Source organism: Tiliqua scincoides, chromosome 3 (genome assembly GCF_035046505.1).
Source record: "Tiliqua scincoides isolate rTilSci1 chromosome 3, rTilSci1.hap2, whole genome shotgun sequence".
Classification (NCBI taxonomy): Eukaryota; Metazoa; Chordata; class Lepidosauria; order Squamata; family Scincidae; genus Tiliqua; species Tiliqua scincoides.
In genome coordinates this window covers 1273180-1286629 of record NC_089823.1, presented here as the reverse complement: position 1 = coordinate 1286629, position 13450 = coordinate 1273180, and the positions used below count along the sequence as shown (strand labels likewise).

At 46.0% G+C, this 13450-nt stretch overlaps 1 protein-coding gene across 1 annotated transcript in view; it reads left to right on the top strand.

Moving 5' to 3' along the window:
- Positions 1 to 13450, top strand: part of RRM1 (ribonucleotide reductase catalytic subunit M1) — a 29703-nt gene that overhangs the window by 12992 nt on the left and 3261 nt on the right. The window contains exons 8-17 of the mRNA XM_066619360.1: positions 1397 to 1538; positions 1751 to 1834; positions 3610 to 3771; positions 4379 to 4458; positions 5743 to 5944; positions 7069 to 7218; positions 8024 to 8245; positions 8903 to 8979; positions 12110 to 12245; positions 13143 to 13238. Of these exons, the coding sequence (XP_066475457.1) occupies positions 1397 to 1538; positions 1751 to 1834; positions 3610 to 3771; positions 4379 to 4458; positions 5743 to 5944; positions 7069 to 7218; positions 8024 to 8245; positions 8903 to 8979; positions 12110 to 12245; positions 13143 to 13238 (1351 nt within the window). The remainder of the gene's footprint in view (positions 1 to 1396; positions 1539 to 1750; positions 1835 to 3609; positions 3772 to 4378; positions 4459 to 5742; positions 5945 to 7068; positions 7219 to 8023; positions 8246 to 8902; positions 8980 to 12109; positions 12246 to 13142; positions 13239 to 13450) is intronic.

The following is a 13450-nucleotide window of genomic DNA, read 5'->3' as shown; positions in this document are numbered from 1 at the left end:
TAATGTGTTTTTTAATATGTTTTTATCTGTGAAATTATGTTTTAATTTGTTTTATATGTTGTTAGCCGCCCTGGGTCCCTTTTTGGGAGAAGGGCGGGATAAAAATAAAGTTTTATTATTATTATTATTATTATATGTTGGACGTCCAGAGAGCCCTTGGGTTCTACACAGACCGTACCAGAGACATTAGAGACATTAGAAGGACAGATTGTCTATTTGTCTTATTTCAGAGCCTGTCTGAAAGGTAAAAGGGTCTCTAGATCTATTTCTAAATGGTTGAAGGCGACAATAGAATTGGCTTATCAGAGTGTGGGGCAGTCTCCTCCCCTTGGAATTACAGCGCATTCCATCAGGGGGCTGCCACCTTGGCCACCTTTGAAGGTTTTTGTTTGCTTGAGGATATTTGTAGAGCTGCTACTTGGTCGTCCCTTAGTACCTTCACTAGACATTACCGCATTGACCTGGCGGCATCAGCAGAGGCGGCCTTCAGTGGAAGGGTTCTGCAAAGGGTGGTCAAGGTGTCAACGTCACCTGATCCTGTCCCGCCCTAGAGAGAGCGTTCTTTCATATCCCATGTTGTGACGAATGCTCCCCTTTCCCTCCTACAGAGAAAAAGGAATTCTTACCTGAGACTTTCCTGTTCTGGGAGGAGGAAGGGGGGCATTTGGCCCACCACATGGGTTTGGACGTCGTTATTCCAGGGACCATTATCAAGGTGGGGGGGGTTGGGGGGTGGGCACGTAGTCAAGAGTCAGGTATGGAGTTCCCTCCCTTTCCTGCTTGCCAAACCTTTTCTCAGTCAATCTCAGTTATCTGTTAGTTGCCAAGGTTTTCTTTGGGTTCAGTTGAGCGCCAACTATGGCACTTAGAGGGAGAGCTCCCATCATCCAGCTTATCAGAACCAGACTGGGGAGGATGGGATGCCCCCTCTTGAGGTGGAATCCAAAACTAGTCCAGCCCAGCCTTGAGCAGAGGAGAGGCAACCCATGTCGTGACAAACGCTCCCAGAACAGGAGATTCTCAGGTAAGAATTCCTTTTCCACATCCAGCCGTGTGGCTGTCAAACAAAGAATATTGCAGGGGCAGGTCCCAGTATCTTTTAGGCCGCTGAACCAGTGGGTGGAGAGGCTCTTGGGGAGGATTCCAGGTGTCTGAAATTAAGGAGAAAGAAAAAAAAATAGGGGAAAAATGAGTATTCATCACACCCAGAGGCTTATGAAGTTTTTTTAATTGTTAAAATGTATGACTCAAGCTAGGAAAATCTCCATTTTCAAGAAGTGGTACCTTTGCAAACATTGCTTACTGCCCTCTTCCCAAAACCTCTGCATAGTTTTGTATGCTAATCAGAGTACTGTTTGTCCTATGACCTTTTAACCTTCCATTTCCTTCCTTTTAGCTGCTTTCTGCTATGCATGAAGGATGACAGCATTGAAGGGATCTATGATACTCTGAAGCACTGTGCACTCATCTCCAAGTCTGCTGGTGGAATTGGTCTTGCAGTGAACTGCATTCGGGCCACTGGCAGCTACATTGCTGGGGTGAGTTTACGACTGGATGGTGCATCTGTGTTAATATTTATCACAAACACTATTTTTCAAGCCTGCTGCTTCTTTCATGCTTTGTACTCAGAGTAGATTCTGTGTTAAGTGTGAGGCAGTGCTTTCCATGTGGGTCTGGGTACCCATCTCTCTGTGAGAAAAACAGAAATGTTTTGTGCCTTAGTCAGCATTCTCAAATGACTTTCTTCTAGACAAATGGGAACTCCAATGGGCTTGTCCCAATGCTGAGGGTGTACAACAACACAGCTCGCTACGTGGATCAAGGTGGTAACAAGGTATGTTGCCTTCTTCAAAGACAGTGTGTGCAGGAGAAGAAAATTCTGAGTTCTAGTTCATAAACAGGCCCCTAGTATTTCTTTTTCTTTGCCTGCTCTAAAGATCCTCACTAGTGGCCACAGTTATGCTTCTGTAGAACACTGGAGTGTCTGATGTGCCTGCCACAGTTCTTGGGTTCTTTTTCATGTGTGCGACTCCAGCTTACAGCTGACAAGTTCTTTGTTGCAAGAGTTTGAATCTGTGCCTCTAACATCAGAAGATCTTGTAGGGTGGGCCCTAAGAGATGGGGAAAGTAGGCCAGAATTACAGAGTACGGGTGGGGCTTTTCAGAGACTCTATTTTCAGATTTAGCTGAAACATTTAAACATCAGTGAGCCCATGAAGAATGGTGCCTTATATCCAAATTTATAAGGTGTTCTTAAAACAAAAGACCTGTTTTAGGGATCTATCCTTGAAATACTGTTGTCATTTATCATTATAAATACGTCATTGTCATTTTTTGGGGATGCTCCTGTGCTGTGTGCAGACCTGGGTTTGGAAATGGATCAGGTTGCAGAAAATGAATGTCTGTTCTCCCCCAAACCCCTTGATGTACCTGTGGGGTGCCACAGGGTTCTATATTGTCCCCCATGTTGTTTAACATCTACATGAAACCATTGGGAGAGGTCATCCGGGGATTTGGAGTTGGGTGCCATCAGTATGCTGATGACACTCAGGTCTATCTCTCCTTTCCACCTGACTCCAGGGTGGCTGCCTCTGTCCTGGAGCGTTGCCTGGAGGCAGTTGGGATCTGGATGAGGGCGAACAAGCTGAGATTAAATCCGGATAAAACAGAGGTCCTCCTGGTGCAGAAATCCACGATGCGGGTACTGGAATATCGCCCTGCTCTGAATGGGGTTGCACTCCCCCTGAAAGAGCAGATTCGCAGCTTGGGGTTTCTCCTGGACTCACAGCTCCTCCTGGATGTCCAGGTGTCAGCTGTGGCCAGGGGTGCCTTTGCCCAGCTTCGGCTGGTGCACCAGCTGTGGCCGTACCTGTCTCAGGCGGATCTGGCCACAGTGGTCCATGCCATAGTGACATCAAGATTAGATTATTGTAATGCGCTCTACGTGGGGCTGCCCCTGAAGATGGTCTGGAAGCTACAGCTAGTGCAGAATGCGGCGGCTCGGGTAGTTGCTGGGGGTCGGCGGTTTGACTCCGTCACGCCGCTACTCCAGCGGCTGCACTGGCTGCCCATTCGTTTCCAGGCTGAATTCAAGGTGCTGGTTATGACCTTTAAAGCCCTAAACGGCTTGGGACCAGTGTATTTGAGAGACCGCCTTCTTCTGTATAGTCCGGTCTGTTCTCTAAGGTCATCAGAGGCGGCCCTGTTGGTTGTGCCATCATTGAGAGTGTTGAAGGGAATGGCAGCCAGAAACACAGCCTTTTCGGTGGTGGCACCTGCACTATGGAATTCCCTCCCCTTTGAATTGAGAGCTGCTTCCTCATTATTAGCATTCCGGCGGGGCCTGAAGACTTTTTTATTCAGGAAAGCCTTCAAGGCACCATAAGGGCTGTTGTATTTTATCCATGTATTTTATCTTGTTTCAGCATGACTAGAGAGGATTGTTGTAAATCATGATCCAGAAGGTGGTAGGGAGCATCACACAGCAAGTTGTTTTGATAGAACTGCTTCACTTTTTTGCACCACAAGAGTGAGGTGGTGCACACCTGGGGACTGAGGAAGACCTTCCTCTGGTGGTGGTTCTGATCTTGTCGCCTTTTGCCCTGCCAGAGACCTGGGGCATTTGCCATTTACCTGGAGCCATGGCATTTTGACATCTTTGAGTTCCTTGACTTGAAGAAAAACACTGGGAAGGAGGAGCAGCGTGCCCGGGACCTCTTCTATGCCCTCTGGATTCCAGATCTCTTCATGAAACGTGTGGAGACTAATCAGGTGAGGAGCTCTGCTCACACCACAGCAGTGGCACAGTACAGAGAGTGCTGCTTTGGCATTCTGCTTCAGGCATGTGCCTCTGCCAGACAGTGACATTGTCTTGAATTGTAGCTTCTGTTCATATTGGCCTCTGGGTATTGGTTATGGAGTGACACTGATTTGATGAGTATTGCTATATCTTTTACTGGTCCTCATGAAATTTATGCCCAATGGCATTATTGATGAGAGTAGGTTTCAAAATCCTAAGTGGCAAGCAATGTTGGATCTACAAATCTATCCGCCAACTTGCGTATCACTTGTAAGACAGTGTGTACACTGGCTAGCTCTATCTCAGTCAAAGAACTTGCCAGATTGTACTAATTAGGTGACAATACTTGTGTGTTGAATTACTGAATGTGTAGCAAACCAGCGGAGTGTGAGTAGCCTTCCAAGTTCCAGCCTTCTAAAATGTTGGAGTTGATATTTTTGGACACATGTTAAAGAGAGAATTAGCATCGTCCTTACGGAAGCAGGAGGTACTTGGTAAGCTACATTTTTGATCTCTTTGTTCTGTGGAAAAGATGGAAACCTTGGGGACTCTTGCTTATCTTGAATCCTTCTTCTGCAGGACTGGTCCCTCATGTGTCCCAATGAATGCCCAGGCCTAGATGAAGTCTGGGGAGAAGAGTTTGAAAAATTGTATGAGAGGTATGCACAGTTGGCTGGATTCTGAAAAGAGGGCAGTGTTGTCAGTTCAGATATAGACCTTGAAATAGCAGCTTCTTTGTTGTCTTTCCACTCAACAAAATCTAAATGACCCCAACAGAGACCTAATTGGACTAATTTTGAGGAATGTTCAAAACTGTTGTGTTGTCTTCTCATGTTTTGTGCTTTAGTTGTAGTTTTTTAGTTCATTGTTGCAAGTGGTAGATGCCATAATCATCCTACTATCCTATATCCACTTATCTGGGGGTGAGTTCCATTAAATGCCTGAGAGACAGGCATAGGATGCTCTGTAAGTTATTTTCTTATTGGATAACCCCGTGGTATTCAAACTGGGGCGTCGCGACGCCCCAGCCTGTGGGTCCTGGCCTCTGCCACTTTAAGGGGCAGGAGCAGCCAGGAGATAGGAGGAAGTGCACTTGCCCAAGCCTCCTGCAGCCTCCTGGGGGTGTGGGGAGCCCTGTGCAACCTTCGGCAGGGCTCCCCAGGTCAGGAAAAGGGAAAGCGGAGCAATTGCGTCCCGCTCCGCAAAACTGGAAGCGGAGCACGATCACTCCGCTTTCCCTTCTGACGGGGCTGCAGGGACTGGAATGCACTCACCAGTCCCTGCAGCAGCCGTCCCTGTGTGCGGGGAGCCCTGCGCAACCTTCGGTAGGGCTCCCCAGGTCAGGGAAAGGGAGAGTGAGGCAATCGCATTCTGCTTTTGCCTTCCCCCTGCCGCCTCCCCCCGCCCCCGCAAAGACTTACTTCGGGTTTCAAACTCCTGGAAAGTTTGAAAACCGCAGGGATAACCTGACAGAAAATTGGAATGGGAGCTGGTTTGGGTGTTCTTGGTGACTGAAGTTGGACCAAAATATTGACTCTTCAGAACACATCTTTATACCAAACACAAATTGGCTCTATGTGCTCTCACTCTGCCCGAGGAACTCTGGGAGTTGTATTTGTGTAAGGGATTTAGGAATTTATACTTGGAACTTGCCCAAATCTGTGGCTCCCAGAATTCTCTGGAGGAAGCCATGACAGTTAAACTTGTTATCATAAGAACAGCCCCACTGGATCAGGCCATAGGCCCATCTAGTCCAGCTTCCTGTATTTGAACTAGTATCTCCTGTATCTTGGAGGAGCAGATGAGCATTTTGCTAGGAAATTTTCCAGCAGATTTTTGTGTTCTTGGTTTGCAAGTGAAAACAGGAAGATCCTTAGCCCTTCTGTCCAGAGAGAACACTGCACAAGGTTTCAGTAATCCCCATGGCTCGCTTTGTGTTACAGCTATGAGAAGCAGGGGCGTGTGCGCAGGGTGGTGAAGGCGCAGCAGCTGTGGCACGCCATCATAGAGTCTCAGACTGAGACAGGAACCCCTTATATGCTTTATAAGGACTCCTGCAACAGGAAGAGCAACCAGCAGAACCTTGGAACCATCAAGTGCAGCAACCTGTGCACAGAAATTGTGGAATACACCAGCAAAGATGAGGTAGGCTGTGTGGGGGGCGGGATGTCACTTGGCTTCCTTCTCATGAGCCGCATGTCGGGGAGAATTAGAATTCGTTCCCAGAGGAATTAAATATAACTAAGAACGATGTGCAAAGATATATGCAGAGGTCGGATGGGTAGTGGTGCCAGATTTGGGAGGGTGAGGGCCTGGAGAGATGGAGAATTCTGAGGATCATGTTTGGTCTACAACAGGGGTATCAAACTCACTTCATGTAGTGGGCCAAATAGCATTCATGGTGCCTGCTGAGGGTTGGAAGTGACATCATTAAGCAGGAAGTGTCGTCATTACACAGGTGATGGCCAGGAAGAATCACCTTGTTTTTGCACTGAAACTCATTGGCTGCAAATGACAGAAGAGAAAAGGTGCAGATTATACACATGTAATTATAACAGAGGCCAGATAAATTGCTTCCGGGGCCTGCATTTGGCCTGCAGACATTATGTTTGACATCCCTGCTCTAGAAGGTAGTCTGAAGGAGTGAAGTGTGTCTACTTCTGAGAAAATTGACAGTTGGTGGCAAGTGCTTGTTGATCACATCCCTTTTCTTTTTAAGTATTTGGAGACTAATTGGACACAGGATCTGCTGTAAGTGTAATAATGAGTTTAAGAGTCCAATCCTATCCAACTTTCGAGCATCAATGCAGCAGTGCCAACAGGGTGTGCCCTACATCCTGTGGTGGGGGGCAGTCATGGAGACCTCAAGGGAAGGGAATGTTTGTTCCTTTACCTTAAGTACACATTATGGCTGCATTGGTGCTGGAAAGTTGGATGAAATTGGGCCCCAAGTTACAAAACCTAGAGCATTTCACTAAGCACAGTGAAATACACTGATCTCTAAAGAGTGTAGAACCTTCTCCTTCAGCAGTTTTCAAAGCAGTGAAACTAGGGATGTTGCCTTGTCTTAAGGCAGGTGGTTGGACCATGGGTGGCGCTTTAACATTTTGTAGTCCATAGCAAGTGATTTTGGGAGCTTGCTTGCACAATTCCCCTCCTCTTCTACATAGATTCAGTAGGTAGTTTTGCCTCAAGAACTCTGCATGGAGGGTCTTGCACTGCTTGCACTGTTGTAAGTTGCTGGCTGATATTGCTTCTTTGTCTTCCAGGTTGCTGTCTGTAACTTGGCCTCCATAGCCTTGAATATGTATGTCACTCCAGAACACACGTATGACTTCAAGAAGCTGGCAGAGGTCACCAAAGTCATTGTCCGAAACTTGAATAAGATAATTGACATCAATTACTATCCTGTGCCAGAGGTAAAGAGAAGAATTGACATCAGTAGAATTGGGGGCATGGGGTGACTGGCAGCAGGGCTTGTTTTGGTCCACAAAGAGTCAGGATGTCCCAGCGGATGCTACTGCTGTGGACCTTAGAGGCTTGGGTCCAAAGTGCAGTTCACTTGTGTGAATTCCCTGTATGAGTGGTAGGAGCTTTCAGCCTCACTCAGACATCCAGGTAGAATGACCCTGACTGAACTTGCAGAGTATGGTTGGGAGGTAAATGCTGGTTAGCTCCTCTGAGCCTTGGTGGGAAGGTGAGCTGCTGTTCTGAATTATTATTTTTTTTAAAGAAGAAATGTAAGAAATTTTGAGGAATTCAGTTTGGTTGGATCTTCACCAGACTTCACTTGCCTTCAGCAACCTGAAGTTTATTCGTCCTTTGAACAGGATGTTTGGTCAAGCAGGGTTTATGGCCCTACAGACATCAGAATGTCTTTTAGTTCTAGCCTTGAAGTGCCCATACCTTGAAGTGCCCATGATAAAGATATGTTTCAGAGTATACGGCTTCTGAGGAACAGTTTCTCCTAAAATTCTAGGTTTTGTTCTAGCCCCTTTCTCATAAACAAATAAAAGAAATACAAGGTGATGATGATTTTTGCATAGCTACATCAATGCATTCTGTTGGCCTTAAGGAGACAGAATGGATGTTAATTGAGATGTTGTTTATGGCCTGTATTGGTTACTGGGGAGTTAACAATTCTTTGAGTGCTTGTCTGAAACCAGATTTCCATGTTCTGGACCACTAACTTGCTTTGTCTCCTCTTGTCACATTGTCTTCAAGGCTGAACTGTCCAACAAGCGCCACCGTCCAATTGGTGTTGGTGTGCAGGGCCTGGCAGATGCTTTTATCCTAATGAGGTACCCATTTGAGAGCCCAGAGGCCCAGCTGCTAAATCAGCAGATCTTTGAGACTATCTACTATGGAGCTCTAGAAGCCAGCTGTGAGCTTGCCAAAGAACAGGGGCCATACGAAACTTATGAAGGCTGCCCAGTCAGCAAAGGTGTAAGTGGGGTTCTTTCAAATATTACCTTGCTCCAACAAATTTGACCAAGTATTTTAAATCTGAAACTGATGTTCCAAAGACCAGAGGCATATTGAGACCCTAATAACTGCCCACTTGACTGTAGTGAGGGTTGCATCAATTTAATTGTGAACTTCATTTACACTTATCACTGTTTCTGTGTTTCCATGCATTAAGCAAGTTCCTGGTGGAAACTGTGGCTCCTGTGCATAATTCCCAATAATTTCCACTTCTGTTTTTAATTTCTAGCCCTCACCAATCTGAAGATAATTTTGTAATGGCATCCTTTCCAAGTCCTTGTGTAGTATCCAGAAGTTCCTGTCTCAGTGAAGTGTCTATCTCCCTCCATATCTGCTAAACTTTAGGCATGTGTTGCAGGCCTTAAATTGTTACTCTGATAAAAACAAGGCTTCTCCTCTTCTGAGAGAAGCTTCACTTGGCGTTTACAGCGTGGTCTATAGTCAGGAATTAAGGCGTAATGCATAAGAACATGGAAGGAGCCTTTTTGCCAAGGAACTTGCCATTCATCCCCCACCTTTTCTGTGGCCCTCACTGTGAAGTCTGCTGAGGCCCCTTTGTTGGCAAGTACAGTTGGCTAGATGGCTGGTCTGATGTGTGAATTTCCTTGTGTTCTTTAGATTCTTCAGTATGATATGTGGAATGTGACCCCTACCAATCTTTGGGACTGGGCGACTTTGAAGGAGAAGATTGCAAAGTGAGTAAAAGCCTACTGAACCTAGTGGGTTGGATGTCACTAGTGGTTGGCAGGGAGTGGCGAAGAGCAGGAAATGGCATAGTGCAAAACACTGACCCTTTTGGAACAGGTGGGGCAGAGACTTCACCAAAGGACAATTTTCTTATGTACCAAGGATGTTAAAACTGCAGTTTGTGACTAAGCACAGTTTACCAGAGCAACTGTATAATAGCACAGCATTCACCTCAGTTGGGCTTGCACAGGAGAATGTGTGAATTACACACAAGTTGTAACCATGGCCTTCATTGTTTTCAGTTATTTATGCTCTTGATTTTCTGCCTGCTTTGTATTCCCTTACCCTGGTTATTTAAAGAAGATGATTTTACAAAAAGGCAAAGAGGTCCAAATTCTGATTTCTATACACTGTGTTCCAATGTGTTAAAAAAGAATTTTATTTCATAAAGAAAATGTATTGTCCCGTTAGACCACCCTCCTCTTGACAAAGCAACGCTCTTGTTCCAGTGGGCACTTTCTAAGGGGCCCAAGTGGCAGGCCTCCTTTCTGTCTTCCAGTTACCCACCCATGTAATCCTTGAAGCCCTTAACAAGTTATTTATCCTGGATCGTCTGTCTCCCCACTTATTCCCTCAGTATAATTCAGAACAATGCAGACTGGTTAAGTACTTCAAGAACAGCATACTGTTTCCACCACTGTAGTCCAGTATCTCTGAACCTTGGGGCAGGTCTACCACATGTGTAGGAGACCCACATCTCTCAGCCTGCACTTTCAAATACATATGGGCTCTCCAAATGCTGTTTAGTCTTTATGGGGTCAGAACTATCTATACATTATTTTATATGATCACAGGAAGCTGCTTTCTGCTGAGTCAGCCCCTTGGGCTATCTACTGAAGTACTGTTGTTCATAACTGACACAGTCCCTGAGTAGCCTTCTAGGGGTTCAGACAGGAATTTTTCACTGTCCTACCTGGTCTACATACAGTTTGAACCCAGTACTTGTGCTCTGCCACTGGGTCAAAACCCATCCTTAAGGACACAGAAATAAGCGGCTGCCATGGTTCCAGGATTCTAGTTGCCACATCTATTGTGTGTAATTTTATATATGAATCGATATTCTTTCTTTAATGACAATGAGTTGATGTATTAATGTAAACCCCTACTGTGTCTTTTTGACTCAAAAGATATTTATACTGTGTGATGGGTAACTGATAGACGTGCTGTCTTGCTTTGCATCCTGTTTCAGTTTAGAAAAGCACGGGCTTTGGAGGCACCCTTTGCACTGATTTCAGGATGACTTGGGGGAGAAAGCAGTGCTGATGTGGTCATTGATCCATCTTTCCCAGTATTGTTTGCTCTGATGGTAGAGGCTCTCCAGAGTTAGGCAGAGCTAGGATGTTTTGAGCCCTTCTCCATGAAATACTTTACATGGAGATAATGGGTGTGAATTTGTACAGCCTGAGGGTGTGGACGAGCTCCTTTGGGGCATGAAGCCATTTGCCAGCCCTTTGATCCTTGCCCAGCATGGCTTATTAAATCTGCCTGGGAGGGGCTGGCCGAGTGGACAGAGAGGGTAGTTATTCATCTTTGATGAAGGGCATTTGCCTTTGCCTCTGGTCTTGGATGTGGGCAGTGATTTCCCCTCCTTTGAAAAAACTCTCCCTGGACTCCACAGTGCTGGACAATTACCAGCCAGTCTCAAACCTCCTGTTTCTGGACAAGCTGATCAAACAGGTAGTGGCATCTCAGCTGCGTAGGGTCTCCTTTAGTAACACAGATTATTTGGATTTCTTTCAGTCCTGCTTCAGGATGGAAACTCTTGGTCACTTTGGTAGATGACCTGTGCTGGGGACTGGATGGGGGATGTGTCCCTGTTTGGTCCTACTGGACCTTTCAGCATCTTTCAACACTCAATCATGGGGTCTTTCTAGGCCAGTTGGCCAAGTTAAGGGTTTGGGGCACTGTTTTGTCATGGATCCACTCTTACTTGGCAGAGAAGTCCCAAATGGTGGTGCTGGAGGATGCCTGTTCAACACCCTGGCCGTTGAGGTGTGGCAGGGTTGAATGGTGTTCCCCATTCTTTTTAACGTACATAAAACTGCCGGGACAGGTTATCTGGCCATCAGTATGCTGATGACACCCGGATCTATCTCCTTTCCACCAGATACCAGGGTGGCTGTTGTGCCCCTGGAGTGCTGCCTGGAGGCAGTTGCAATCTGAGTGCAGGCAAAACAACCAGTATTAAAGCTGGTCAGGACAGAGGTTCTCCTTGTTTGGAAATCCACAGCACAGGTGCTGGGCTATTGGCCTTCACTGAATGGGGTTGCACTCCCTGTGAAGGAGCAGGTCTGCAGCTTGGGGGTTTGCCTGGATTCTCAGGTGGCAGCTTTGGCTGGTGCGCCAACTGCGACACCTGCTACCTGTATCGTTTGGACCTGACCATGGTGATCCATGTCATGGTAACATTGAGAGTGGACTATTATAATGCACTCTACTTGGGGCATCCTGGAAGACTGTTTGGGAACTTCAGTTAGTGCAGAATGTGGTGACTTATGTGATTGCTGGAGGTTGATGGTTCAGTTCTGTTGGGTTGCTGCTTTGGCAGCTGCACTGACTGCCAATTTGTTTCGGGTGATGGTTTTGACCTTTCAAGCTGTATCTAGCTTGGGGCAGGGTATTTGAGAGACTGCCGCCTTCTGTATAATCCAACTCATCCCCTCCGGTCATCAGAGAGGGCCCCCTCACAGGTGCCATTGCCTATGGAGATGGAAGAGGAGGCTACAAGAAACCTCAGTAGTGGCACCAACTTTATGGAATTTCTCCCCTTTCAGTTTATGAACTTTTCCCTCCTTTTAAATGTGATAATTTTTACAGTTCTGTAGGCTGCTTTAAGAGTCCCTCAGAGAGAAAATCAGGATATAAAACAAGTAAATAAATAAAATAAAAATAAATTTGAGACCGTGGGCTATTTCTCGTTCCTCAAATGAATAGCTGTGAGTTTGTTCTCTAGTCCCACCTAATTTCTTCTGCATTCCAAAAGTGACTCAGAATTAGAATTATTTTAGCTGATGCTGTAGGCTGAATATCTTAGGTTCCTAAATCTCATAAACACCCAGTTGTCCTTCGTGGTCCTAGGTATGGTGTTAGAAACAGCCTCCTCATCGCTCCAATGCCAACAGCTTCTACTGCTCAGATCTTGGGCAACAATGAGTCTATTGAGCCATACACCAGCAACATCTATACACGCCGAGTCCTTTCTGGGGAGTTCCAGGTAAGTAGCATATAAGGAGCTGTGCCTGTGTGTCTTCATTGTGGTTGCCATCAGGACAGACACCTCTGATAAAATGTAGGACACCATTGCTGGGAGTCGGGTCTGTAGCTGAGAGTCTCTTAACGTCCAAATTGTGTTTTAGGAAGAGTTGGCTGGTTACAAAAGTCAAATTGCTGGTTCTAAAGGAGGGACCTTCAAGACTACTAAACAGCACGTGTGGTTGAGATAAACCAGTTGATTATACTCATGATCTGTAGACTTCTGTATAGCAAAATAGGCAGCAAAACAGCAGAAATGCTTCAGTGTAAAGGGATGTACATTGGGGCGAGAAATCAAACCTTTGCATCGTGTGTATGCTGATGGGTTCTGAGCTATCTGTGATGGATCTTGGGGTGCTGGTGGACAGCCCAATTTTATACCACTGCACAAATGGTGGTGAGGCCACATTTCGAGTATTGTGTCCAGTTTTGGTTGTCGCATCTCCAAAAAAAAAAATAGTGGAATTAGAACAGATAAAAGAACATAGTTCTTTACTCAGTGTATAATTCATCTGTGGAACTCCTTGCCACAGCATGTGGTGATGGTACCTGACCTAGTTGCCTGTAAAGGGGGTTGGACAGACAGATGGAGGAAAAGCCCATCACAAGCCATGATGGTGTCTGCAACTCTGGTTTTGAAGGCAGCCCATCTCTGAACACCAGATGCAAGGGAGTGGCAGCTCGTTGTCTTGAGTACTCCCTGAGGCATCTGTTGAGCCACTGAGGCACAGAAAGCTGGACTAGGTGGGCCCTGGGCCTGACCCAGCAGAACTGCTTTTATGTTCTTACGTAAACTAGAAAGGGATTTTTTTTTTTAGTGGAAGCAGATGTGTGAACCTGACTTGTTCTGGTCTTGCAGATAGTGAATCCACATTTGCTGAAAGACCTGACTGAGAGGGGCCTGTGGAATGGAGAGATGAAGAACAAGATCATTGCCTTCAATGGCTCTATCCAGGTACATCAGGGAAGCAGCCCAGTGCTGGTTTCAGGGACATTTCTGCTCCAGGGCACCAGTTCCACTGCATGCGGGATAGACTGGCCCGTACAGAGATTCCATGACGCTTCACTTAAAATCATTCATATAACATTAAAAAACATTACAGAAATTAAGATTAGAAACAGTAACGAGTGCACACAGAGTAACTGGAGCCTGAAATTTAATTGGAG